General features: G+C 56.7%; 3 protein-coding genes across 9 annotated transcripts in view; 1 reads left to right on the forward strand and 2 right to left on the reverse strand.

Annotated features, from left to right (window-relative positions):
- Positions 1–1,571: 1,571 nt before the first annotated feature.
- FGFR4 (fibroblast growth factor receptor 4) lies at positions 1,572–8,018 on the reverse strand. The gene is given in 18 exon segments (XM_032125106.1): positions 1,572–2,135; positions 2,223–2,328; positions 2,396–2,533; positions 2,802–2,872; positions 2,948–3,070; positions 3,478–3,668; positions 3,807–3,917; positions 4,020–4,141; positions 4,285–4,430; positions 4,666–4,859; positions 4,944–5,082; positions 5,196–5,386; positions 5,668–5,791; positions 5,878–6,044; positions 6,167–6,256; positions 6,365–6,634; positions 7,591–7,687; positions 7,689–8,018. Coding segments are annotated over 18 exon segments (2,550 nt in total). The 5' UTR covers positions 7,812–8,018; the 3' UTR covers positions 1,572–1,988.
- A 4,178-nt stretch (positions 8,019–12,196) lies between these two features.
- Positions 12,197–20,608, reverse strand: ZNF346 (zinc finger protein 346). Its single transcript, XM_032125107.1, has 7 exons — positions 20,514–20,608; positions 20,238–20,341; positions 20,055–20,150; positions 18,137–18,287; positions 16,411–16,650; positions 13,809–13,902; positions 12,197–12,544 (listed from the first exon to the last, which is right to left on the reverse strand). Exons 1-7 carry the CDS (start codon positions 20,572–20,574, stop codon positions 12,439–12,441), a joined length of 852 nt encoding a protein of 283 aa, XP_031980998.1. The 5' UTR covers positions 20,575–20,608; the 3' UTR covers positions 12,197–12,438.
- A 340-nt stretch (positions 20,609–20,948) lies between these two features.
- The window catches only part of UIMC1 (ubiquitin interaction motif containing 1), a 39,823-nt gene continuing 34,843 nt past the window's right edge, over positions 20,949–25,928 (forward strand). For 6 of the 7 annotated variants that reach the window (XM_032125038.1, XM_032125041.1, XM_032125042.1 and 3 more), the window contains exons 1-2: positions 20,949–21,057; positions 25,304–25,461. In XM_032125038.1, coding sequence (XP_031980929.1) covers positions 25,312–25,461 — 150 coding nt within the window. In that variant the 5' untranslated portion in view covers positions 20,949–21,057; positions 25,304–25,311. Of the gene's footprint in view, positions 21,058–21,265; positions 21,432–25,303; positions 25,462–25,928 lie in introns of those variants that run through there. The other variant, XM_032125039.1, reaches the window with a different exon arrangement.

A 25,928-nucleotide genomic window follows, 5' to 3' on the forward strand; every position in this document is an offset into this window, starting at 1 on the left:
CTGTAGGTAGCAGGCACTGCCTGCACCTGTGGCAAGGCTTTTAAGTGTGCGAGGATAGAGTCAGGCTGTGGCAGGTCCCTGATCACAATGTCCCCTTGTGCCTCCCCCCCAGCCCCTTGGTATTAAGGATTAGCAAACCCACCTATGCCTCACCCTGTGAAATTGGCTGTGGCCTCCTTTTCCAGGGATAGGGCAGTGCAGGGGGAGCAAGAACTGCCTGCCCTCTGTGCTGACCCCAGGCATGGAGTCTGAAGTGAGGTCGGGGTAAGCTGGGCACAGCCCCTCTCCGTGTTCAGTCCCAGTCCTGGCCGGGATCTGGGCAGCCCCTGTGGGCAGCTTGGGCAATTTGCCCTTCAGCGTGTGAATGCCCCATTCAGGGCTGTGCAAAATGCATTGGTTCTGGCACATTAGTGGACAGCTGGGATCCTTCCCAGGCAGGCAGGCTGCCGGGACAGGCAGGTTTCACACCTGCCAGTGGGCTGTCTGCCTCTGCCTGCTGTGCTGGAATGGGGGGCTCGTCTCAACAGAGAGGGGAGCTGGGTGAGGGATGGAGGCTGCAAGCATGCCAGTGGAGTGGGATCCCCCCAGCAGCCCTACAAGGGGCTGTGACAAGGAGGGGACACCAGCAGGGCTCTGAAAGCTGTTGGGCTCCTCGGCACACGCGATTCACAACAGGCACAGCATCCACGGCTGAGTCAAGTCCCAAGATCTGTGTGTCTTGAGATCCCAGATCCCGGCACCATCACAGAAGCAGCCAGGATCGAGGGACTCCCTTTCCAGCTGCCCTGGGCCCAGGTCCTGCCCCAGAGCACCTGCCAGCCCCCATTCCCTTGGGCTGTTTTGGGGCAGGCTGTGCCAGAGAGCCAGCTTCCATGCTGGAAGAGGCAGGTTCCAGGCGGGGGGCTGCGAGTGCAGCTGGGAGCTGAAGGAGGAAACCAGATCCTGGGGCTAACGGCTGGCAAAGCCTAGCCCTAGATGAAATCCTAGACCCAGGGAGTGGACTGGCAGGAGGGGGTGAGACAGCTGCAGCCCTCTCTGCCCACACTGCCGTCATTGCTGGGCACCACAGGGCAAGGGGGGACAAAACAGGCACCAGAGAGCAGGGACAAGGGTTGGAGACCCCCAACTTGTGCTCCCAGGGGCTTTGGGAAGACAGAGCAGAGCCCGTAACTCACTTTTATCTGGAGTGCTGGGCTGGCCTGGGCAGGAGGGTGCGGGGGGTCCCCAGTGCGTGGGGCTGGGCCCCAGAGCACTTTCCCAGCCTGGGAGCCCATGGCAGTTGGGGGATCGGTTTCAGGGCGATGCTGGTAGCCGAGTTCACGGTGGCTTAGTGCAGCAGAGGCTAATGGGGAACAGATGCGAGGGTGCTTTGTGCTGGAGCGGGCCTGGAGGCACGGGAGTGGGGACATTGCTTCCTGCACCTGTGGCACTGCCTCCGTGTCCCACAGGAGTGATCGCGGGCCCCTGTGCTGGCTGGGGCAAGGAGGCAGTGAGGAGGCAACCCCTGACCTGCCTTCCAAGCTTAGGTGAGCCCTTTGCACCCCAGGAGCAGCCCAGAAACTGCACCGGGGTGTATTCCAAAAAAATAATTTATCAGGTTGATATTTCACGTACATAAATATTCATCTCTGTGGCTATGTACAGATGCAGCAGGAGCCTGGCAGCAGCGGGGCTCCTGCCCAGAGACACTTCCACTGAAGCACTGGCCAAAGCCCATCTCCCTGGGCAATGCCATGGGCATGCCAGGCAGTGCCTGCCTGGAGAGGCTCTAGCTCCTGCTGCCCCACAATACCAGGCAGATCGCAGCCAGGGCTGATGGCTCAGTGCCCAGAAGGAGCCTGGAGAGAGGGATACCCTGCCCCGGTGCTGTGGTTCAGGGCCCTGCCCACCTACTGCTCAGCCCGGACAAAGCAGGGACCTTGCAGGAACCTGGACCCCCTCCCCACAAGGGCAGAGGTGGCCTCGGCATCACCCTTCCCTGCCCTCCCTTAAGTCCTCACGCTGGGATAGGAGAAGAGGTGGGGAGCCAGTGGCAGCGGGTCGTGGGTGAAGACGGAGTCGTCAGAGGAGCAGGAGCTGGCGGTGTCCTCGCAGGAGGGCGAGTACTGCTCGAAGGGCATGGAGAGGTCCAGGTACTGCAAGGGGGGATGGTGCCATGACCACCAGTGCTGTCAGTGCCGACACTGCCCATCCCTTCGCCCACCAGACTCCCCACATCTCACCTCCTCCGAAACGGCCGCCAGGATCTTGTCCAGCCCCTCCACGAGCTGCTTGAAGGTGGGGCGCTGTGAGGGCACGGCGTGCCAGCACTCCCGCATCAGCATGTACCTGGGGACGAGGGGGTGTTAGCGGGGTCTCACCGTGCCCCCTGCCCACCCACCTGGCCGGTACTCACAGCTCGTGGGTGCAGTTGGATGGCCGGTCCATGCGGTGCCCCTCCTTCAGCAGCTTGAACAGCTCCTCCACAGGGATGCCAGGGTATGGGGAGCCCCCCAGTGTGAAGATCTCCCACATCAGGATCCCAAAGGACCACCTAGGATCACACATGGCAAAGTGGGGGTCAAACACATCCTAGGGCTCTCCCCCAGCTTGGCCAACTACACCCTGCAGCGCTGTGGGAGCAGGGATGGGGGAGGGTGGAACACCCCTGGCGAATATGTTCTCTGCTGTCCCCACAGAGTACCCCCATCCTACTCATGGGGACCCTCCAGTACATGCATAACCCCACAGTGCTGCCTTGTCCCACACCAACAGCATCCTCATCCCACATCCAACAGACCCTCATTCCCCTCAGGACTCACACATCGCTCTGGTGGGTGTAGACACGGTCAAACAGGGCCTCAGGTGCCATCCACTTCACTGGCAGGCGACCCTATGAGAGCAACCCCCTGATCAGCTCAGCCCTGGTGGGGGGTCCCTGTGCCCCTCTCCCAGGAGCCCCACTCACGTTGCTGGTTTTCTTGTAGTAGTCGATGTCGTGAACGTCCCTGGCCAAGCCGAAGTCAGCGATCTTCATCACGCTCTCTGCTGTCACCAGCACATTGCGGGCAGCCAGGTCACGGTGGATGCACTGCCATGGGGAAGCATCACCCACAGGGGTGTGAGACGGTGACTCCAGCTCCACACGTCCCCTTCTTCAAACACAGAAATCACCGTTTCCCTCCCACACATCCCCCAGCACCTCTGCGGTGGTGGGGCCATCCCTTCATCGGGCTGGATGCAGTGACGGGCACGGTGGTGGCCACAAACACTTCCCCAGGAGGTTGGTCAGTCTTTGAGTCCCACATTTTTGGGGAGGTACTGCCTCGAGCTTTGCTGGATGGGGCTGGGAGGTTCTGGACAGCCTTTGGGAATGGGCTGGGCTCCCTTTCCACAGGGACAGTGAGCTCACCAGGGACACACAGCTCCTCTGTCACCGCCATACCCTCCCAAGCTGTGCCCAACACAGGTAGCCCATGCAGGCCATGCCAGCCCTACCCGTTTGGACTCCAGGTACTCCATGCCACGGGCCACCTGGTAGACACAGGAGACCAGATCCTTGAAAGAGAGCTGCTCCTCAGGCATTGCCATGACATCAAAAGCATAGTCAGGTGTCGGGGGGCGGCGGGCACGGAGGTACTCGCGCAGGTTGCCCTTTGCAGCGAACTCCACAATCACATACAGCGGCCCTGGGAAGGATGGCCACTTGCTCAGCCCCTGCCCTGCCTTGTCCCTTCCCAGCTAGCCACTGACCCCAGCAGTCCCCATCCCTGGTCCTGCTCCATGCCCCTGGCCCTGCCCGAATCCTGCCTGCACAGCCCCCTCACCATCCTGTGTGCAGACTCCCAGAAGGTTGATGATGTTCTTGTGTTTGTCCATGAGCTTCATCATCTCCATCTCAGATATGAGGTCAGCCAGGTCCTTGTCGGTGGCGTTGTCTGGGGAAAGAGGGCTGTGTCATGGTGCCAGCTGGGTGGCACTCCTGCCTGGTGCTGATGCCACCACCTCTGTTCCCAGGACACTGGCACAGGAGCCATTACCTTTCAGCATTTTGACAGCCACGGTGACAGCTCTGTCTGGCCGGTCTCTGTCGATGCCGTAAGCCTCTGCCCGCACCACCTGGCCAAAGCAGCCTTCCCCCAGGGGCTTCCCCAGCACCAGCCTGGCAGGGAGAAGCAGAACCATGAGAGACCACAGGGATGGCCTTATGGTGGCCAGAGGCCTTCCCATCCATCACCCGCATTCTCCTGTCCCTGGGGCAGCTGGGGAGAGCAGCCCTTGTCCCTGCCCCAGGTAGCACCGTACTTGTCTCGGGGGAACTCCCACTTGGCGTCAAGGGGCAGGTCCAGCTCCATGACACCAGCCAGCATCGGGGCACAGCTGGAGGAGAGACGGGTGACACGCATCAGGGATGTGCTGGACTTCCCAGAGGAGCTGGAATCCAGGGAGAACTGTGGAGAGACACAGGTCCTCAGCCATCCCATCCCATGCTCCAGGGCCAAAAAAAGACCCAACAGTAAAGCAAAGAGACCCTCACTTGGAGCAATGGGGTGAGGGAGCCACAGGAGGGAAGGGCAGCCCCAGGGCTGGCAGCAGGGTAAGGTGTGATGGGCCCAAGTGGCACTCATGGAGCTCGCTGGTCACCAAGGTCCCCCCGCATTACCAGGGCTCCAGTTCAGCACCCACCTGTCGGATGAGTGGGAATTTGGAGAGTTTGTGGACTGCCATAGGCTCCAGGTGCTGCTTGCTCGACTGAGTCTGCATCCGGCACAGCACCACGACGATAATGGCCATGGCCACGGCCAGTGAGCCCGAGGTGTAGATGATGATGTCTGTGTACTTGGTCTCAGGGGCCTCAGCTTCCCGCACCAGCTCCTCTTCTGCAGGGAGTCAGTTATTTGGCCTGAGGCATGGCCAACTGCATACTGGGGATCCCAGACCCCACACTGGGACCCCACCCCTACCTGGCAGGACGGTGAGCCAGGCAGACTGGTAGGAGAGGCCAATAGAGTTCCCTGCCAGGCAGGTGTACTCGCCAGCATCTTCCACGGACACATTGCGCAGGTACAGCACCTCCACCTCGGAGCTGTTGATATCTGCAGTCTGTCACAGAGAGGGATGGATGGTCAGTATCCGTCTTCCTTGGGGGGGCTCTGTGCACCCGTCACCACTTTAGGGTGGGTGTCTGGGACCTGGGCGCTTCCAGCCCTTGTTACCTTGAGCACTTGCACATAGGGGACCCCATCGGGACCGTAGTTGCTGCCATTCACTTCAATGTGCTTCAGCCACTGGATGTGGGGCTGGGCATCACTGTAGACCTTGCAGAAGAACTCCACATCGCTGCCCACCAGGGCTGTGGTGTTGGCGGGCAGCCCAGCCTGCAAGATGGGCCTGTGCGGGGACCTCTCTGTGCACAGGGAGCAGAGCAGTGTCACTGACATGGTGGCTAAGAGCATGGGCTCCTTTCTCCCTCCTTCTCCGCCCACCATGGAGCCACAAAGAGTCCTTCCCCAGCCCTACAACAGACCAGTGCAACCCGAGCCTGGGCTCCATCCCATGTCCCTGGGCTGTGAGGGACGTGTGGGCTGCATCAGTGGATGGGCCATGAACAGAGGCTCCTCCACCCCTTTCCCTGACCCTGCCAGGCATGGGGAAGCCCAGATCAGCACCATGCTGAGGAACCCTCACCCAGCACATCCAGGAGGTAGCTGTAGTGGATGCTGCCAAACCTGTTTTCCACCAGGCAAGTGTAGTTGCCGCGGTCAGAGGGCACCACGCTCTCCATCACCAGGCTCCAGTGCTGGTGCCGGAGCTGCAGAGGGGGAGGTAAGGCAGCGAGGTGAGATGGGGGAGATGGATCCTGGGAGGGAAGCTGCGGTGGGAGGAGCTGGCCCGTACCCGGATGCCCCCGATGCGGTGCTCCCCTCGGAACTCGCGCCCATTCTTGAACCAGCGGATGCTGGGGCTGGGGCTGCCTGAGGCCGGGCAGCGGAACTTCACCGTGTTCCCCGCAGGGACTGCATACAGCTTCTTGTCCATCCGGTGTGGGTGAGTCCAGTAAGGAGCTGGGGACATGCAGGATGTACAGTGGGAGGGGGCCTGTGCTGGGAGCAGGAAGCAGCAGTGCCCCATGCCCCTGGTTCTGCCCCAGCTGCCCTCTCCTGCAGTGCCCCGGGGTGGCACTGACCTCTGTGCACATAGACTGATTCCTCATTTTGCTCTCCGTGGGGACTGTCCCCATCACTATCTTCATCATCATCACCTGATGCCAGGGAGTCTGCAAAGGGAAATGGGTTGAGACGGACAGCCCTGCCTGCAGGGCTGGGCGGGCAGTGGCTGCCTTGCTGCCCTGGGGGCAGCTGCGTGGTGCTGCTGGGGCTCCTACCCAAGACAGAGATGGTGAAGTTGCGCAGAACCTCCCCAGTCCCCCGTGCCCGGCACACGTAGAGCCCTGAGTCCTCATAGGCAACCTCTGAGATCTCCAGCAGGCTCTGCCAGAGACGGATGCGACCCCCCGAGACGAGTGGCCGGGACTCCTTGTACCAGACCACACTGGCACCACTCTGGTTGGCATCACAGTACAGCTTCAATGTGTTGCCTGGGTCCAGCAGGAGATGTTCTTCTTCTGACTCCAGCAAGGGGCTCTCAAATAGCTCTGGAGAGATGTGGTGAGTGCCCACCCCAGTGCTCACCCCTCCCTGCCAGCAGGACCCCACCATATGCCCATCCTAGTGTGGAGAGCATGTGGTGCGACACAGCCCAGTGCCTGGCTCTGCCATCCCAGAAGCAGTAAGGGCTGGACTCTGCCCTGCAGCACGGGGACATGGTTTCCCCAGTGGCATGTCCCTGTCCAAGGCCACACGTGCCACCATCCTTACACCACTCCCAGTGGCTCAGGGTGCTCCAGCCTGTTCTGCCTTACTGAAGGAGGGCACCAAACCCCCCCAGACACCAATCGTCGTTCCTCTACATGCCCCAAGCGTGGCTGGGACCCCTACAGTCTGGCTGTCCCCAGCGATGCCCGGGCTGGCAGTGGAGCCCAGCTTGCCGATGGCCAGCAGCAGCGTGTGCACACGGAGGGCAGAAACAACCTGGCCGCCAGCAGAGCAACACCACCGCAGCCCGACTGCCCACGTGCAGGAGCCTGGAGGGCACAAGTGTGTCTCCAGCCCAGAGCATGGCCAGCACAGGAGGGATGTGGGGTAGCTGGTCTCTGGTCCCCAGGGACACATCCTTTTCCTGCACCCACCACCGCGAGGTACGGACTGCCCGCACCTCGTCAGGAGCCACACGCAGCTGCCATAGCCCACAGCGGTCTCGCCACCCCTCTCTGCCACGTGTGTCCACCGAGCGAGCCGAGCACCCGCAGCACAGGGACAGCCTGGCTGGAGCCACCCTGCTCCTGTCAGTGATGGAAACGCTGGTCCCTGTGCCGTGTCCCCAGCTCCCGCCAGCCCTGCCCTGCAGGCAGAGCGGTTGGGCTGCGTGCCCAGGGCAAGCACCCGCATCCCAGCCCGCGGGTGGCTGCCCAGCTGGGACGGAGAAAGTATTCAGAAAGCACGACTCCAATCCCGCCGCCCCCCGGCGCCGCTTCACCCCCCGCAGCCGTACCTGGCTCCATCGCCCTGCCCCGTGCAGCCGCCGCCAGCAGCAGCCCCGCCACGACTTGCAAGAGGGGCCGCATCTTCCAGGCCCCGCCGGCGCGGGGGGTCCCACCCTGAGGGACAGGCAGGGTCGGGTGAGCGGATCCGGGCGGGCAGCCCCCTCCTCTCCCGAGGCACCGGGGAGAAGCGGTGCAAGGTCCCCAGGTCACCGCGAGGGCGGGTGCGCATGGACGGGAGGCAGCGCACGGGGGTCCCTGGGCAGGAATGGGAGGGGGCACGGAGAGTGGGAAACACCCCGTTTGGGCGCCGGGAACCCGACCCTGCCAGCCAGCGGCAGGCTGGTCAGGGCGCTGGGGGAGGTCAACCGGGGGCGGGAGACCGCGGGAGATCCCAGGGAGGGGGACAGTGTCCCGGGAGGGGGGCCCGAATAGTCCCGGGGGCGAGGGTCGCGGTCGGCGCGGTTACCGGCGGTGACGGGCTCCCGCGGCGGAGCCGCCTGCGCTGCGCGGGCCGGGGCAAAGTCCGGGGGCAGCGGGCTCAGCGCCGCCGCGCCCCACACCGTGGCCCCATGGCGGCAGGGCCGGGGACGGCTCCGGCTCCGGGCTCGGGACGGCTCCGGGCTCGGGACGGCTCCGGCTGCGAGCAGGGCTGGGGCTCGCTCCAGGCTGGCTCCGGCCCCGCTCTGCCGCCGCCGCGGGGGCGCGGGCACTTTGTAGCGACGCGCTCGGGTTACAGCGGCCCCGCCCGGAGCGCTGGGAGGCGGGAGGGGGGCACGGGGACCGGCCCCGCTCCGCCGGCACCTCTGCAAACCGACCCGCCGCCGAGCTGGGCGGGGGAAGTGGGGGGGGGGGGGTAGCACCGGCCCTCCCCCCAGCAGCGAGAGGCGGCCCCCGGGCCCCTCCGTCTCAGCCCCGCGGGTGCAGCCTCCCCTCGCGGGTGGGGAACACAGGGGCTGCAAAACACCCGGGGCTGCTCCCCTGTGCCGTCCCCTCGACAGACCGCACGCGTGGGGAGCAGCAGATGGGACAGGGGGCAAGGCCACCTCCGTTTCCCCGCAGTTGCTGGGAGTGGGAGCACTCCAGCCCCAAGCAGGTGTCGTGGCCCGGGCTGGGCGCTGAGCGTTGCTGGATGCCCAGCAGCCCACACGCTAATTGTGCCATAATTAGTTGTAGCGTTATCGCTGTCGGTGCCATAAAGTGGCTGTGACCCTCATTAGGAGCGTCATAAAACGCGGCTAAGATGCGAGCCAGCGTTGGAGTGGCCTAATCCGACCCATAAACACTTCGCCCTCACCTTCCCTATGCTGTTGCCTGTGTTGGGGCAGGCAGACCCCACCATGCCCAGCCCTTGCTGCTCGTTGGCCCACGCAGGACCCCTGGGCATTGGGGGAAGCCTGGCCTCAGACGCTCTTGAGCTGGTGTAGTCCCACAGAACAACGTCCCCTGAGCATCCTGCTGCCATCAAGAGGGGCCAGTGTCCCCAGTACACAGCCAGGGTCTGGCCCTAAGAGCTGCTATCCCTTTGCTCTATCGCCATCTGCTTCACCACTTTCTGCTTCCCAGCAAGACCTTCCAGGGCTGTGCTGAGCCTGACACACAGCCTTGCCCATACCTGGTATGGATCTTGAGGCTGTGTTGAGTGGGATGTGCTGTCACTGTCACCCCTCATTTTGTAGGGCCACACTACGAGTCCTGGGCACAGCCCTGTCCATGCTGCTCCACTGTGCCAAACCAGCAACTTCCAGCATCACAGTTTCACTGTGAGGTCTGGTTGGTGCTACAATCTCCCACTCCGTGCTGCTCCCCATGCTCGTGTCTCCTTGGGGTGCAGGGGTGCACAGAGCAGTCCCGGGGCCAGCAGCCCCCAGCAGCTGTTCATTCCTGCTGATGCGTGAAGCGGACGAGAACATCAATTTCACGGAGCAGCAGCCGCCCCTGCAGAGTTCACAGCATGCCGGAAGCACAGAAAAATGTTGGGTTCAGCTCAATTCGAACCAAAACCAAATTAAAACCAGAGAGAAGGGGATGTTCCCAGTATTGGGAACACCAGGGAGAGCTTGGACTCTGGGAGCCTGTGGGAGCCACAGCCTGGGATGAACATGGAAAGATTCCCTGTATCCCAGGGTTCCCCAATGCTGAGTGGAAGAAGGGCAAGCAGATAAGTGCAGGCACCTCGCCCAGTGTCACACTGAACATCCCCATTGGCCAGGAGAATGCCAGGCACAGGCCAGGGTTTGGTGGGGCTCTGCTGTAGGCGGCTGGGAACTGGTCACCTCCCTGCCGTCGGGCAGTGCTGGGCCGGGGCTGGGCTGCCTGGCTTGATTTATAACAGCAACTGACGGCAAACAAAAAGCCCTTCACAGCAGCCCAGCCCCACCGCCTGCCACCCGCTGCCGGCCAGCACCACAACGGCTTCTGCCACGCCAGCAGCTCAACAAGGGGGGATTGTGCCAGCACAGCACTCTGCGGTGTGGGTGCACCCCTACCCCAGCACCCTCCTCTGGTGCCCCTGTCTCCCCCAGCTCATGGGCTGCTCCCATCACTGTGGCACCACAAGGGATATGCGATCCGTGGTTGCCTAGCTCAGACACATCAGGATGTCCAGAGATGAAGTGCGCTCCCAGAACTCCACAGATGGAGCAGACGGACCTGCTCTTGCCCCATGCCCCGTTTGGACACGACCCCCTGGCCAGACTCTCGGCCTTGCTTACACGTGCGGGGCCCTGCGGCAGCGAGCATGCACAAGGGGCCGGGCGCCGGCATGCTGGGGCTCCATCCTCCCGCCCCTGCTCCTTCCCCCAGGCAGTAAATCATCCCCACTCCCCTCATGAAAGGCCCATGTATGTGCTGCCGGTGCAGGGAGCCTGCCTGGTGCCAGCAATATTGCTCTTGGAAGGCAGCCGGAGCTGCGGGAACACAGCCGCCCCTTGTGCCTGGCCCCAGCACTCGCCGCCACTCCCGCTGCGGTGGCACCTGTGGCCAGCCAGAGCCCGCACGGCACGGTGGCTCCTGTGGGGGCCGGAGCCTGGGGGGCTCTTTCCTCCTGGAAGTTTCTCTTGGCCTGCCCTGAACGGCTCTTGTTCGGGGCACAGAAGCCCCAGCTCACTGTACCCTGTACGTGCATAGGATCTGAGGCTGAGCAGGCTCATGCCATGAACCGGCGTGATGTGAACCTTCTGACACTGTGGGAGTGGGTCAGTCCTGGATCAAAGGGGTGAGCCCCAGCACAAGGGCTTCCAGCTCCATCCAGTCCCACTGGCTTCAACATGGTAGCTTTCAGCCCTAGCCACAACCTGCTGCCCTCACATCAGCAGGGAGCCACTGAGGAAGGCAGGGGACAAGCTGGAGGGGCAGGCAGCTGCCCCAGACTAGGCAGGGGCTAGGGTCCTGCCCTGGAGGCAAGCAGCCAGGTTCGGGGCAGCACATCCCACCAGGCGCTGGTCTTGCCTGCCCATCCTTATCTCTGGCAGGGAGGGACTGATGGAGCAACCCAGCTCAGTTAAGGTTTAACCAGGCAGAACTTGGCAAACATAAACCTGCTGCTCCCTCTGGGGAGCCAAGAATGTGGGGCCCAGAGCAGGGGCTGCAGGACAGGGACACCAGGAGCCCAGGCTTCACCAAGCCCCCAGCATGGCACAGGAGCATCCACAGATTGGGGCAGTGAAGGCTGAGCGGGGAACATACAAGTCGAGGCTGATCTGGCAGGACAGTGGGCAGTGTCATGCCTTGTCCCTGCTGCAGCCCCGCCACCTCTTCCTGCCCCAGCTGTGTGGGGGAGTGCTACAGCTGGTACAGGGAACGAGTTGCATGGGACCAGACCATGTGCTGCTCCCTGTGGGGACATGGCACACACCATGTGCTGAGTTGGGCATCAGTAGGCCAAGCAAGCAGGAGCTTTGCTCATCAGCCCTGTCCCTTGCACAACACATTGGGGGTTCATCCCGGTAAAGCAGCAGCCATGGCAAGGAACTGCAAGGCAGGAACGGGGCCGCCCCAGTCTTCCCAGCCCCTAACTGTAAGCAGGCACCCGGTCCTGACTCCACATCTGCACCTGATTTACTCATTGGAGCCAGCGAGGCCACAGGGATGGCAGTGGTTGGGGCTGTGGCCAGGGCTGCGCTCCCCCCAGCTGAGGCAGGGACCCCGGGTGTGCTGCTGGAGGAGCAACTGACTCCACAGAGCTGGCTGAGGCCTGGGGACAGGACTGTGGTTCTTCTGTGGAGGATGTGGCTGGTGGGTGGCTCTGTGCTCTGTCCCATGCCTGCCAGCCCAGAAGGCAAAGGAGTTCAGCCTGGCGAGGCAGCCAGAGCCCTGGCCCAGGGCAGGGAGGAGCAGAGCTGGGCCAACAGCACACCAACACCAGGGCACACCTGGGTACAAGTGGCACGCTCCATCCTCAGCCTCCCGGCCATGTGGGTGGCTCTGGTCCCACAGCCAGGCTCCAGGTCCCCTCCTGTCATGCCCAGGAGTGCCTGTGCATGCTGGTGTCCCTCTGAGAGCAGTCCAGCAGCAAGATGGGCAGCCCCCCAGAGTGGGGACAGGGAGGAGGTGCCATTACCAGCTTGCTGCCAAACCCTCCTTACACCAGATACACACTTCCTCTCACACCGCACCCACCTTCACAGGAAGCAATTACACAATGAAAACTACTCTAAGGGAGTGAAGTATTTGCTGTCTAGCAAGTCTCTTCCAGCTGGATCCTTTTCCTGACAGATTCAGTCCCCGTTCTGCTCAACGGGTGTATACAGGAGGGTAGGGTTTTGCTTATCCAGAGGGATAATGAAACGATTGTGGGCTGGCAAAGGATGTGCGTTCTGGGGCCACCAACAACTCCAAGAATAGTGCTGCAACTTGCTCTAGAAGTCTTGGCTGAAGTAACTGTAGCCTCCTGGGGCAGTTGACTCTTCCCGGACATACTGCTGTGGCGGGAACGGTCCGACAACCGGCACTGCTCCCGGCATCCTGCACATGGAAGGGAGCAAGGAAAAAAAGGAGACAATGTCACAAATGCTCTGAAATGTGCCAGCTGCAATCACTGCTCAGCAGGCAAGGCTGTCAGCAGAGCAACAGCCCACTGCAGCCAAGGCAACAACTTGCCAGAAAATCTTCCAAGTGAATCCTTGCCCTCTGTGCCTGTGTGTAAACAGACACCTTTAGCATGGCAGAATTAGCTGCGGCACAGCTCAAGGACTGCTAAAGAGCTCCCATTACAAAGCAAGCATCCTGCCTCTCTGCAGGCTGCAGAAGCTGGAACAGGACTGCACAGCTGAATCCAGAGCAGCTTTCTGAAAGGGAGTTGTGTGGCTGCAACAGCTCCGACAACAGCAGTGTCCTTAAAGGGAACATTAATGCGTGTGAGCTGGGAACATCCTCAAAGTTATCTCTCCAGAACGGGATACTTCCTATTTGCCGACCTAGTTGTACTGTTGGAGAGCTGGAACTTGCCTGGGATGAAAGGTGTCTTCCCATCAAGTACTCCCCAGAGCTGAGGGACCAGGAGGCTGTTATTCCATAGACAGGCAACAAGAGATCCCAGTTTTCTTCCTGTCCCTTCTGGGGAATTTGGCTAGGAGCCTGCCCTCCCTTCAGGTAGGATTTCCTAATACCTCTTCCTTCTAAGAAACTTTCTAACCAACCCAGGCTCATTACTGAGCCTCTTTTAGTGAAGGCTCTTAAATGAAAGATTGACAGTCTCCAGAACAAGTATTTTTGGTATAAATCATCTGGCAGTCTAATTTTTTTCAATTAATAATATATGCAGGGGATATCATTATTTAACTTGCCAGCTGTGAGAGCGAGTTCAGGAATACAGTCCAGGTTTCTGGAGCGTGCTGACTATACGCCAAATTTTAAAATAAGCAATCCCAACGGAGATTAGAATGGCAAGCAGATCTCCACTGAGCCACTCCTTAATTAAATTAAAATCTCAGTTGTTAAGAGAAACTGTGTTTAATAGGTGTCAGGTTCACTGCAAAGGTCTGTGCTGAGCTGAACTATTAGGAACCAAAAGCAACTGGAGGCACTTCCACATTGGCAGCACGGCTGGGCTGTCTGCAGAGGGAGCTCCCGGAGCAGCGTCAGGACACAGAGAGAGCCTGCACAGACCCTGCCATTCTGTTTGGAAGTGAGCTGGAAACACGTGTTCAAAACTGCATTTTAGGTTATATTTAGGCCATCGATTTGAACAGCGAGGCTGGAAACACACTTAGACAAGAACATTACTTACTGATTCTTGTGTTTGAAGCCACTGATGTGAGCTTGGTACTGCTCTATGGAGTTCAGCACTATGTTACATGTACTGCAGGGGTAGCCCTTCCCAGCTGAAACAGACAGCAATGTTAGCACACACAGCTAGCCAATCCCCATGCCTGAGTTAGAAAGAAGCAAGATACTCAATCACCTGATTTATTAAACAAAGAAAAATAACAGTCAACAATCTATTGGAGGGGAGGTCACAGAATCCCACTACCCCACCATGTATCAGCCAGTCATTGCAAGGGAATCACTAAGCCAAAAAAGCTTTCCTTATCAGAACATGGTTTGTGTATCGCTAAAAAACACACATGTTCCCTACAAATAGTTCCCAGTATCAGGCATAGTAAAAGTTTTGGATTCGGACCCCAAACCTAATGCCTTTGCAACTCCATTTCTCTCCCATATTCCTACTTCTGCTGCTCTGGACATCTCGAAAGAGAAAATGAGGGAGATACTGAATTTGTAAGCTCACAGCATTTCAATAAAAAAGGCAGCCAGAGGAGATTACACCCAATGTCCAGCTCCACAATGCAGCATTTTGCTAAATCTTGCTGAGGTGCCAACTGAGGATTTTAAGCTCTGTCCTCAAGCAGTTTGGTTACAGTCAGTGGATCAGTTAACTGCCAGGAAAAAAAAAAGTTTCCAACAATAGTGGTACTAGACAAGATCAATGGTTTTGTGTAACATGACAACTCCAGCTGGACTGAAAGTTCAGGAGGTCACAGATACCAAAGAGGCAAGTATGGCAGCACAGGAGTCTCTAACAGGGAAAAATTCTGGCAGTTGTCCTCAAGACATTAAATGTTCCTGAATTTTGGCTCACTGGGGAAGGGCTCTGGCTGGGAATCTCACAAGGAAAACATTTCCTTAAGGTGAAAGAGGAGACAGACCCCAGGCGTGCAGAGCAGCAAATCATTGGGAAGCTCAACTCTGGATGTAGCAGACACTTCACCACGCGGCTGCTGCACCTCAGACATTTCAGACTCCACTGGGACATTTGGCTCTCAAAATGGATCTGGATCTGGACAGGAAAGGCCAGAGGAGCTGATACAGCCCTGTATCAGCTGCTTTCCTGCACCATCAACGTAAAGGTTTCTCTGTCGCAAACCCATCCAACAGGTGTGTGCACAAAGTTGTCTAAACTACACTGCTCAACCCCAAACCACTCGTTCCAAAGAACTTTAGGCAGGCAAACACCTCAGTGTTGCATTTGCAAAGAACACATCTTTATCTGCTGCGAGTCAGGTCCCAGCAGAGAGTTTAGGGACAACTGTGGCTGTTGGCACACAGACACAGGCAAAGAGAGTGGGACAAAATATCCCTGACTGCAGCCCATCTTATCTGAGAAGCCCCCGATTATAGCCCAGGCTCTGAAACCTTTCCTGAAGAGCTGAAGTGCCCTGGAGATGTGACTACGTATTCTGGTTCTGCTGGCACTTCTTGAGACACATCAATTACACAGGTAGGGGCACTGCCCACCTACCCAGGCAACAGCACTACCCCACCTACCCAGCCCACCTGGGCTGGGGCTCCTGCCACTGTCAGCGCCTGAGTCACACTCAAATGGAACCATTCATCAGACCCAACTAATTAGGTGCAGAGCAGATGGGTAACGTGAGATATCGAGCACCTTTTCCATCTCCCACACGGCCACGCAATGTGGGAGAGAACATTACTTGGCTAATTGAGCCTCATTTGTCATAAGTGCTACCGGTATCTAAAGGTGGACTGCAAAGAATTAGAATAATTAATCTTCTGCTTGTGTGGGTTTTTATGACAGAGAAAGAAGCCCTTGATGAAGATTTTAAGATGATCTGTCTGCTTATTATTTACCGCAAGTATCCAGCACGTACTAAGACTTCCTGGTCCAACAGAAGGCTGCTGGGAGGAACAAGGGAGTTTTCTGTGAGTGCCTAATGCTTTCACTGGACTCCGAGGGCTTTCATCACGTACAAGTGCTCATAAGCAGCAGATCATAAACCAAAAGAGTTTTGACTGTCTGCCTAAAGTTCTTCCTTAATAGCTCTGGGGTTTTTTTTTTCCACATTCCTGCTTGCTCTAGAGAGAGTTGCATTAGTTCATCAGATGGAGGTGCCCACACAGAGGCAGAAAGGCATTCAGGGAGAAATCTTTCTGGCTTTCATGTGCTTTGAAGCAGCAGGTGCAGTTAAACCTATTCCTTCCATCTCTCGCTAGTCCTCTCAAAGACTACTTTTGAGCATCAAATGCCACTTTTATCTTTCCATTTCGGATGCAATCACCTAACTAGAAACAGTACTGGCCAAAATCCCTGGATTATCCGCACAGAGAATAAAAAGGACATGTCCCCGATTAAACAACACCGCATAACACAACCCAAAGCTTGTCACGAGTAGCTACAGTCTAAAACATCTGCTGCCGGGGGTTACATCAACCAAATCAATCTTAGGGTGTATAATCAAGTTCCTCATCACAAGTAATACTCCCCTGCTCCCTCCACACAGGCTCTCTTGTCCAAAGGCCTGTCAGACACATTCTGCTTCTCTCCCACCCTGCTCTTCAACTGGTTATCAGCCTCCCTGTTGAGAACTCACCCATGAAGGATGATGCTGGTGCATCAGGGGTTCGGCCGTAGTGCGCCATCAGCTTGTGTTTGGTCTCCTGCTTTCTGTGCTTCTTGCCTACGTAGTGCTGTTTTGCCATAAGGGGGTTGTTGAAAGTGGCATGGCAGAGGCTACAGAACTTGTCCGGGTCAGTAATGTCCTTGTTCTCTTCGTTAGAAGATGCAGTAGAGGTGGGGAGGGCAGCAGGGTGTTTCTGTGGGGGCACCGTTTCTGTAGGGTGAATCCAAACTCCTGGTCAGTCACAGAACTCTGAGGTAAAAACCAGTTACTTTATTTCCCCCAAACCCACATTAAAACCAGTAACACACTACATCTAAACTCCAAACCTAGCCAATGTAAGATATCTCAATAAATTAATGATTTTCCTACCTCTTCCCTTAATGCTGCAGAATTTAAAAACATGTGGTAACATAAGTCAGAGTATGCCAGGAAAACTTCCAGGGCTTAAAAAATCCAACAGATTTGCATATTTCTCCTTAACATAAGCATGACTGTATTCAAGAAACACTGGGTATGAATGAGCTTCCACCTGCTGTTATCATCCCCCAGACAGAACATGGGCACAAGCCCTTGCACAGCAAAGGCGGTGGGATTCTGGAAGCACTGTGCAGCCGCAGGACTTGATCCTGAAGTCATGAGGAGTCTTGCCTGAGACACAGCATAAATGGGACCAGGTCTGACACAGTGAATCCACACAGGGAAGCAGGTCTTCTGTGTGAGAAACCTGCACCATCTCACTCCAGGGTGCCAAAGAGCAGCGTGAGTAACCTGCTAGGGATCAGAGAGCTCCTCTCATGCAAGAAGCAAAGGCACACACCAGACTGCTCAGTGAACATCCACCTCTTCCTGCAGGCTCCTATCATACCCAAAAGCAACGACTCCAAAGAACAAGAAGATCCCGGAGGTGGCTTTGCTCTGTGCACACATTTTAGCAAAGCTGTAAAGACACACTGGGACAGACAGCTTCTGCCTGGAAGATCCCAGGAGTCAGGTGTCTGGGTGACTCACAAGTCCCCATCTTGGAGTTAGCACAAGCTGCCATCCTCAGGTGCACTCAGTGGCTGTGTTTTCCTTCTGTCCTGACCAGCTGCAGCCCCCCAGGCCCATGTCTACCCCTACGTGACCTGGACAGAGGGTGTCAATCCCCACCCACCAGGCCTTTCTGGATGCTAAGCAAAGGGATTGGATACACAGGCAGTGGCACTGGGGCAGACAAGGTCAGAACACGCACATACTGATGCTCCCCAGCTGTATTCTCCCACTCCCCAGCAATCTGCAGCTCCCACGTCTGTGAACCTCAGAGGCCACATTGTTGTAGCTGAGCAGCCCTGAGGAATGTGCCATATCAGAGTTCCACCAGTCACTTCAGTCTGTAACCTTTTAATGAGCATTGTATCCTGTGACAGACACTTCTACATCTTAATGTCATATTCCTAGTCCCTTGACATAGGGATAGGTACAATGGCTGCTGCCAGCTGCATTTCCTCCAAACAAAACAAAACAAAACAGCACACAACTTCTTGCCAATGCCAGCCCACCAAGCAGGCTGGTACAGCCAAATCTCTGGAGGTGCACTGTTGGCTTACTCTGTTTCACAGCAAAGAACACACACTTCCTCACAAGAGCTCATACTTGGGTGCAACAAACCTCTAAACAGCCCTTTGGGACAATGCAAAGGTGCTGCAGACACTCATACCTTCTACTTTGGGGGCCTGCTGCTTCATGTTCTTGGCATGAGTCTTGCCCAAGTAATGAGATGTTGCCACGGCCGGAGAGGAGAAGGTCATGTTGCAGATAGGACAACACTTGTTCCTGTCCTCCCCATTGCTGCCTTCCTGCTTGCTGTCCTGTGCACAGAGAACCACGGAGTGGCTGAGGCTGGGAGGGACCTCTGCAGGTCATCCTGTCCAGCCTCCTGGTTTTGAGGAGAAACACTGTGGTTTGGGGATCTAAGAAAAGGTCATCAAAGACATTTGGGTGTTAAGTTGATGAAATGTGACCGAGTAGAACTTCCATGATGCAGCATCACCCTCTCCCTCCCTGCAGAGTGTTCTCGACCAGATTACTGTTTTCAACCTGTTGGCAAACACTCCAGGCAGAGGGGCAGCCCGGGCCTGTTTGGGCTAAGGACAAGGTTAAGGTTTGTGGCTGCCAAAATTGGACCACGAAGCTTTGTCCCCTGCAAGGTGTGAACTGAGCAGCATAAACATTGCTATCAGCTGGGTCATCTGCAACACAACACCAGCTGAGGAGGGAGCAGCAGGCAGTTCTCAGCCTGACACTATGTGCAAAGGCATCTGCTGTTATCCCCCCAGCTCCCTGCAAATGCCAGTTAGGGATTACAGCTGAAGCAATCATAAAAGTAGGATCTGTTCCCCAAGGGAGTCACGGGGCAGACAGATGGCTGAATGGAACGTGGGGCCTTTACTGACCAACAGGCTCCAGCTACCAGCTGAGGGAACCTAAATAAGTAAAATAAAGAATGCTCTGGGAAGAGAATTCCTGCGGACGGTGAATCCAGCGTGCTCTGCGTGATGTTATGCAACGATGCTCCCGACAAGCTGTTGCTCCTGTTCTTTGTCGTTTCAAGCAAGACTATCAAAAACAGGAACACACATTTGTTTAAATGGGGAGGACAAGCTCAAAGAGGCTGAGTGGGAAGGGCAGCAGGAACTGGGACAAGGCCTGGTGAAACACCTGCCACTGAACTTCTCAGTTCTCACAAAGCCCCTTCCAAGAGCATTTTCCTCGTTCACTTTCAAGACTGTGCAACTGCCTTTAGCCAAGCAGGTCCCACAGAGCTGCATTTAGCCCTGGTGGGTCCTGCACTCACAGAAACGAAGGATGGGTCAGGCTGGAAGGGACCCCAGTGGGTCATCTGGTCCAACCTCCCTGCTCAAGCAGGGTCATCCCAGAGCACTGGGCACAGGATTGCATCCAAACGGTTCTGGAATATCCCCAGTAAGGGAGACTCCACACCTTCTCTGGGCAATCTTCCAGTGCGCGGTCACTGCACAGGTAAGAAGTTCTTCCTCATGTTCAGGCGAAACTTCCTGGTCATCAGCTTCTGCCTGTTGCCTCTCACCCTGTTGCTGGGCACCCCTGAGCAGAGTCTGGTTTATCCTCTGACACCCTCCCTTCAGACAGTTCACAGAATGAGAGAATCATTAAGGTTGGAAAAGACCTCCAAGATCATCGAATTCAACTTCTGACTGATCGCCACCTTGTCAACGAGACCAGAGCACTTGAGTGCCATGTCCAGTCATTTCTTAAACACCTCTAGGGACGATGATTCCACCACCTCCCTTCCAATACCTGACAACCCTTTCAGTGAAGAAATTCCTCCTGCTGTCGAACCTGAACCTCCCCCGGCACAACTTGAGGCCATTTCCTCTTGTCCTGTTGCTGGTTTCCTGGGAGAAGAGGCTGATCCCCGCATGGCTACAGCCTCCTGACAGGGAGTTGTAGGCGGCAATGAGGTCTGCCCAGAGCATCTTCTCTCCAGGCTAAACAATCCCAGCTCCCTCAGTCGCTCCTCAGAGGAGTTACCCTCTAGATTGTAAGAAAATTGATTGTAAACGTTACTTATAGACACTGATCAGGTCTCTTCTCACCTGCTTCACCTCCAGCTTCATCTTCTTCCCGTGAGCACCCTCCTCCCCGCCGTGGATGGACAGGTACCGTCTCACCTTGTTGGCGTGTTTCTTGCTCTGGGAAAAGCAGAGAAACCCTTGTTCGGTGCCTCGCCGAGCCCGAGGGTGGGCTGGGGCGGAGGCGGGGGGCTCCCCCTTCCTTACCTGGTAGTGAGCCAGCCGCTGTGACTCGGAGATGAGCAGGGCGCTGCACACCTTGCACTGCGCCTCGGTGAAAATGTGTCCGTTCTCCCGGATCAGCCGCTCCACTGTGGGGTGAGGGGGGTGGGACACAAAACGGGGGCGTCAGCGGCCCGCTGGGACCCCGCGAGATGCGGGGCGTCCCTGTTCGGGATGCCCCGCACCTCACAGGATCCGACAGGGCTACAGGGCACCTCGTGGGGCCCGACCACCCACCCGCCCCCGGTCCCGCCGCCTCACCCGCCTCTTTGCCCACCAGCGGCCCCGCAGCGTCCCCGTTGCTACCGGCCCCGTCCGCCATGGCCGCCGTCGCCGCCTCACGCAGCTCTCGCGAGAACCCGCCCGCGCGCCCCCTCCGCGCCTAGCAACGGCGGGGCGGTGTCCCGCGAGAGCACCGCGCCCTCCAGGGGAGGCGGCGGCGGACATGTTGGTTGTGGGCATAGGTGTATTGCGGGCAGCCCCGTGGCGGATCGTGTTTGTAGGTGCTTAAACGACGCAGCGCGTTCCCCTCCTGAGAAAGCGGCGTCCGGGCTGAGAAAACGGCGAGACCGCCAGCGCCTCAGAGCGAGGCGTCCGGACCCGCTGCCCGCCCGCCACGGACATGGCGCTGCCCACTTCAGCGCCCCGATGAGCACGTGAGACGCAGCGAAGCCGCCGCCGCCATCTTGGGTGAGGGCAATGAGGCCTCCGCCGCCAACTTGAGCGCGGGTGCGGGACCCGCCGACCGGGGCCGGTGCGGGAGACCCGGCGGGGAGGCCGCGGGCAACGGGGCGGCCCGGGCCCGGTAAGTACCTTGTGCCCTGCGGGGCATGCCGCTGCCCCGCGGCGGGTGGGCCCCGGGCGAGCCGCGCGACTCCCGGGACTGCGAGGGAAACCGCTTCCCCCGCCCGGGGCCATTCTTCGGCCCCTGCCCCTGGGCTGGCTCCCCCCAGGTATGATCCCCGGTCCCCGCCCCCGGCGGCCCGGGACCGCCCCCCAGCACTGTACCCTGGGGAAGGGACACCTCCCGTCCCCCTCTACGGGCACTTTTTCTGTTTCTTGCCGGGAGGGGACCCAGGTGCTGTGCCTGGGGATACCCTGGAACTCCTCCTGGACCATCCCCTGGGGAGAGGACCCGAAAACCGGAGCTCTGCCTTGGCCGCATACCCTGAGATCGAGGTGCTCCTGCCTCCCCTGTTCCTCTTGCCAGGCCTGGCTCCCTCCCCTTTTCCCGGGGCAGCCCCTGCACTCTCCCTTCCCTTAGGTTTGCCCACCTGTGGCTGATCCCTTTCCCCAGAGCTCACCCCTATCCCGCCTGGGATCCCCCATGCTTGTCCCCAGCTTGTCGAGTATCCCTGACCCCATCCTTGTAAATTTCCCTGCAGAGCCTTCCGTGCCCGAAGGCAACGGGTTGGGAAAGGGAAAGGAGCCTGGGTGGGTTCTGGGGCGAAGGTCGCTTTTCCCCCATGTACAGCGGGGAAAACATTTTCCTCCCCTGTCCTTGGAGTAGGGAGATGCTGCGGGCTGGACTCGAGGGCACTGGAGCAGGGAGCATCTCCCGAGAGCTCAGCAGCCTGTGCGGATGCGCCCGGCCATGCGTGGCCTCTGCAGTGCCCGTGTCCCCTCTGTGCGGAGCCAGCTCTATAAACGGATCAATCCTGTAAACAATTTCTCTCTCCCCGGGGCGCTGCCAGCCCTCATGTCCTGCTCACGGAGCATCAGCTGGGCCCTTCGTGCGGGGTCGAGCCGAGGGTCCGGGGATGCTATTTCCATGGAAGCGTGTGGTGCTGACCCGCCTGAGCACGGGGAGCGTCGTGCCTCTGCTTCCCGAGGTGGGGGGAGTTGTTTACGAAGCGACAGCCTGTGTCTCCAACGGCTCAGGAACTCATCCGGGGATGAGAGTCATTCATTTTTTTTGGCTTGGTTTTTTCGAGCATTTTTCAAGCTGTCACAGCTTGGCAGGTCTGTAGCTGCAGTGTCAAGATTTAGAATTATTCTGTCGGTAATTGCTTTCTGATTCATCAAAATGATAGATGAGAGGGAAAATGACAAATAATCACAAGTTGGGGGATCTTCAAGGATATCCCTAAAAATGTGACTGGAGAAGCATGGCATGTGCGAGTCCCTTGTCAGGAGGTCACCTTTGCTGTCAGAGCGTTTACAAAGAAATTCTCTTAAATTCAGAGTTGGAAAAAAATCTGGATAACTGCAAAATGAGTCTGTGAACTGGACTGCAAAGGTAATTTTAGATAATTCAGTCTCTGGCCTTTTTTTTTTTTTTTTTTGCTGGGTCTGAAAGCAGGTATCTTCCCCTCAGGCACTCACAACTATCCTTTCCAAGAGTGCTAAAAGCAAAATATGCTCAACTTCCCTGCCTGAAGAGGAGGTCTGTGCTCTGATACGTGTTTTCTTCTCTCAGCTATACCAGCTTGTCTAATAAAAGCTATTACTGCTCTCCTACTCACAGCCTCAGACTAGCACAGCTACGAGTGATCTCTTACTTGTCTTGTTCCCTTAGTTACATTTTCAGAGACTCTCTTTGCCACAAGTCCCTTCATTTTCAGAAGCGTTGTGGGAGTTGTGTGGTTACATCTCTTACATCTCCTCTTTTCTCTCCTTTAAATGCTGAAGGTAGGTGACTCATCATAACTCCAGTTGATATTTCTCAGTGATCTCTTATTTAGCACAGAGCACCGAGCAGAAGATGTATCGCAGAGTCAGAGGAGAGATGGTGATACTGGAGTGGATTTAAAAAAAAAGAGAGGAAAAAAAAAGAGGCAGCACAGCAGTTGCTTGTTGCTGTTGCTTTTGTTGTGGGGGTAAGAAGGTTTATAGGCTGCCGCTCCAAAGCCTCAGTGACCCTGCGTGGGCCCTTCTGTGCTCCTCATGGCGTATGAGTGAGTGGTTTTCCAAAGATAAGGGAACGTTCTCCACCACCGTGGATGCCCTTCATGGGGGGCAGCTCACAGCAGCTGGGTGCAAGGCTTGGCTCATCTCCCTGAGCAGGGAGGACAAAGAGACCATTTGGAGCAAAAGGTAAAAAAATAGGGAACGTATAGTGAGGATATTCCAACAACACTGGAGTTCAGCTTAGTTGGAGCTGAACAGCTCTGTTTTGCAAGAGCCAGTGCTTTACCAAAAGCAGTGCTTGTTTTTATTTTCCCCTCCTTTAATGGCTCCAAACTGACAGAGAGCAGGATTAAATTAGATATTAGGAAGAAATTCTTCCCTGTGAGGGTGGGGAGGCCCTGGCAGAGGTTGCCCAGAGAAGCTGTGGCTGCCCCCGGGATCCTTGGTAGTGTCCAAGGCCAGGTTGGACAGGGCTTGGAGCAGCGTGGGCTGGTGGAAAGTGTCCCTGCCCACGGCAGGGGTTTGGAATGCGATGATCTTTAAGGTCCCTTTCAACCCAAACCATTCTATGATTCCTTAACAGACAAACACTGGAGGACTGGAGTGGTCCTTGCAGTCACTTTGGCTCCATGGCTGCCCATTTGTGCAGCATTCTGCTTTCAGAGGGCTCAGCAAACCTTTGGTGCAAATCATGACTCACCAGGATAATCGCCTTTTGTCTCCGGGCGTGTGTGTGCATGTATTTGCAGAAGGAAGGCTGCAGATCGTAGGGAGGGAACGTGGTTATTCCTCACCTTGCTGCTCAGACTGTAGATGGAGCAGTGCATTGCTTTTCTCGGCGCTGATGGGGGTTTTGGCCTCCCTTAGTGTTTCTATACGCTGTGGCTGTTTGCAATTTTGTGGTGTTACAGAGAAGGGTTTGGCTCTATCCTGGGTGATGTAGGGTCTCTGTTGTATCTTCTCTTACTCTTATTTTAGATCTAGGCAGCACATCTGAGCTATTTCAGTGATCTTGAAGGAAGGCAGAGTGGTGCTGTGGAAGGACACTGGTCTGGGAACCGGCCAACTTAACTTACATTTCCAGCTCTGCTGTTCCCTGATGTGGAACGAGGGGCTTGTTGTTCAACCTCTGTCTGCACATGTTTAATTGAACTTCAGCAGAGCTGGTCATGCTCAGCCTGCTTTGTAAGGCTCTTTTACATCACAGTTCAAGAAGCACTGAATGTTGTTGTCGAGGTACCAGGCAAACAGCAAGAACAGACAGGAAAGGGGGATTTAACTCTGTGCCATCCTGCTGCTCTCCCTCACTGAGATCTCTTACCAATCCTCTCCTCTGAGCTCTTTTGGATCCAAGCAGCAAATGCTTGCTGTGCATCCCTCTCCATCAGTCTATGGGCTGCCAAGGGAAGGGATGCTGAAGTACCAGTTTGCATTGTGTGGGCACCTGCCCTCAATTGTGCCATGCACTCAGGTTTGCACTAATAACACTCAGCAGGTTCCTCGCTGCTTGTTAAGTGTCTTCGTTAATGCGGATGGTTTGGGCATGTCTGGATGGAGTTCTTCCGGAGGCTGCTGATCATTGAGAAATCCAGACTGCCAGATAAACCTGTTGTCTTGTTTCCAGCCTGCCTGCTGCCATTGCCTGTGTTTTCTGTCTGTAGTGCTGGAGCAGCCGTGCAGACGGCAGGACAGCATCCTTGAATGAACAATGCCTTTCCCCCTGGTTTTGTCGACTACAAAAGCTGACAAAGGGCTGTGCTGTGGTGATTTCTTGGACCGGTGGGCAAATATCAGCTTGATCCACTGCCACAGCCCGGTTTGTTTTGGTCAAGGTGTGGGGCTGAGGAGGGGAGGTTGTGTTGGAGGGTGGGAGACCTGCTGTGATGCTGTGGAGGAGTTTGCTGATGGGCTTTTAGAGGAAAGCCTCATTTCTTTGGAACAAGGCATTCAGAGTGGCTTTGGTCTGTGTTGCTCTTCCCCTGAAACCCCTTTTTAGCAATCAGCTGTAATAAAGTGTTCTTAACTAGATGAGTGGTGACTGGTGCATGTGGCTCCCAGTAACACTAAATCCACCACGCTTTGTAATAAGGTTTCAGTGCCTGGGGTCTTTTGCCTAAAAATAGCAAAAAAAAGAAAAGACTGTTAGGGGAAATCTAAATCAGAAGGAAACAAATGGCTTTTAATCTTTCCCTGTGTTTCAGAGTGAAGGATGCCGAGGAAGAAGAAGCCTGCAGAGGGCCTGGAGTCTCAAGGTCAGGATGGGGAGGAAGAGGAGGAAGAGAAGAGGAACCCAGCCAATGCCAAGAAGAAGCGCAGTTTTGTGGATGCATTTATTGTTATATCTGACAGCGATGGAGAGGTCAGTGACGGGTTTGGGGTACCCAGAGCCTTTGCTGGGCCCTGCTGCTGCAGGACACTACCCGAGCAGCCCTCGCTGTTGTGCTGGGGTCAGGCTTTGCACAGAGGGTCTTGTGCCATTCCTTTTCTTACATATGAGATGAATCAAATCCTATTTGACTAGGAAATGAATGGTGTGCTTCGTGAGGGTGAGTTATGAGTCTGGGATTTGATAACCAAATCCTCTCAGAACTGAATCTGAAACGTAATTTAAAAGTAACCTTTCCTCAATCCCTTTACAAATCTTTTTTTCATAATTTTTATTTGATTGATTTCCAGCTAAACCTCAGCAACATGATTCTGTACTATGTGCAAATAGATAAGAAAATGATTCAGAACTCAGGCTTGTGAGTAGCTCAGAGACAGGCGGTGTCTGGTAAACTGGTTCTGAGTTACAGGAGCCTGAGTTTGTAACCCAGCTCCAAAGGG

This window comes from Corvus moneduloides, chromosome 15 (assembly GCF_009650955.1).
Source record: "Corvus moneduloides isolate bCorMon1 chromosome 15, bCorMon1.pri, whole genome shotgun sequence".
In the NCBI taxonomy this organism is placed as follows: Eukaryota; Metazoa; Chordata; class Aves; order Passeriformes; family Corvidae; genus Corvus; species Corvus moneduloides.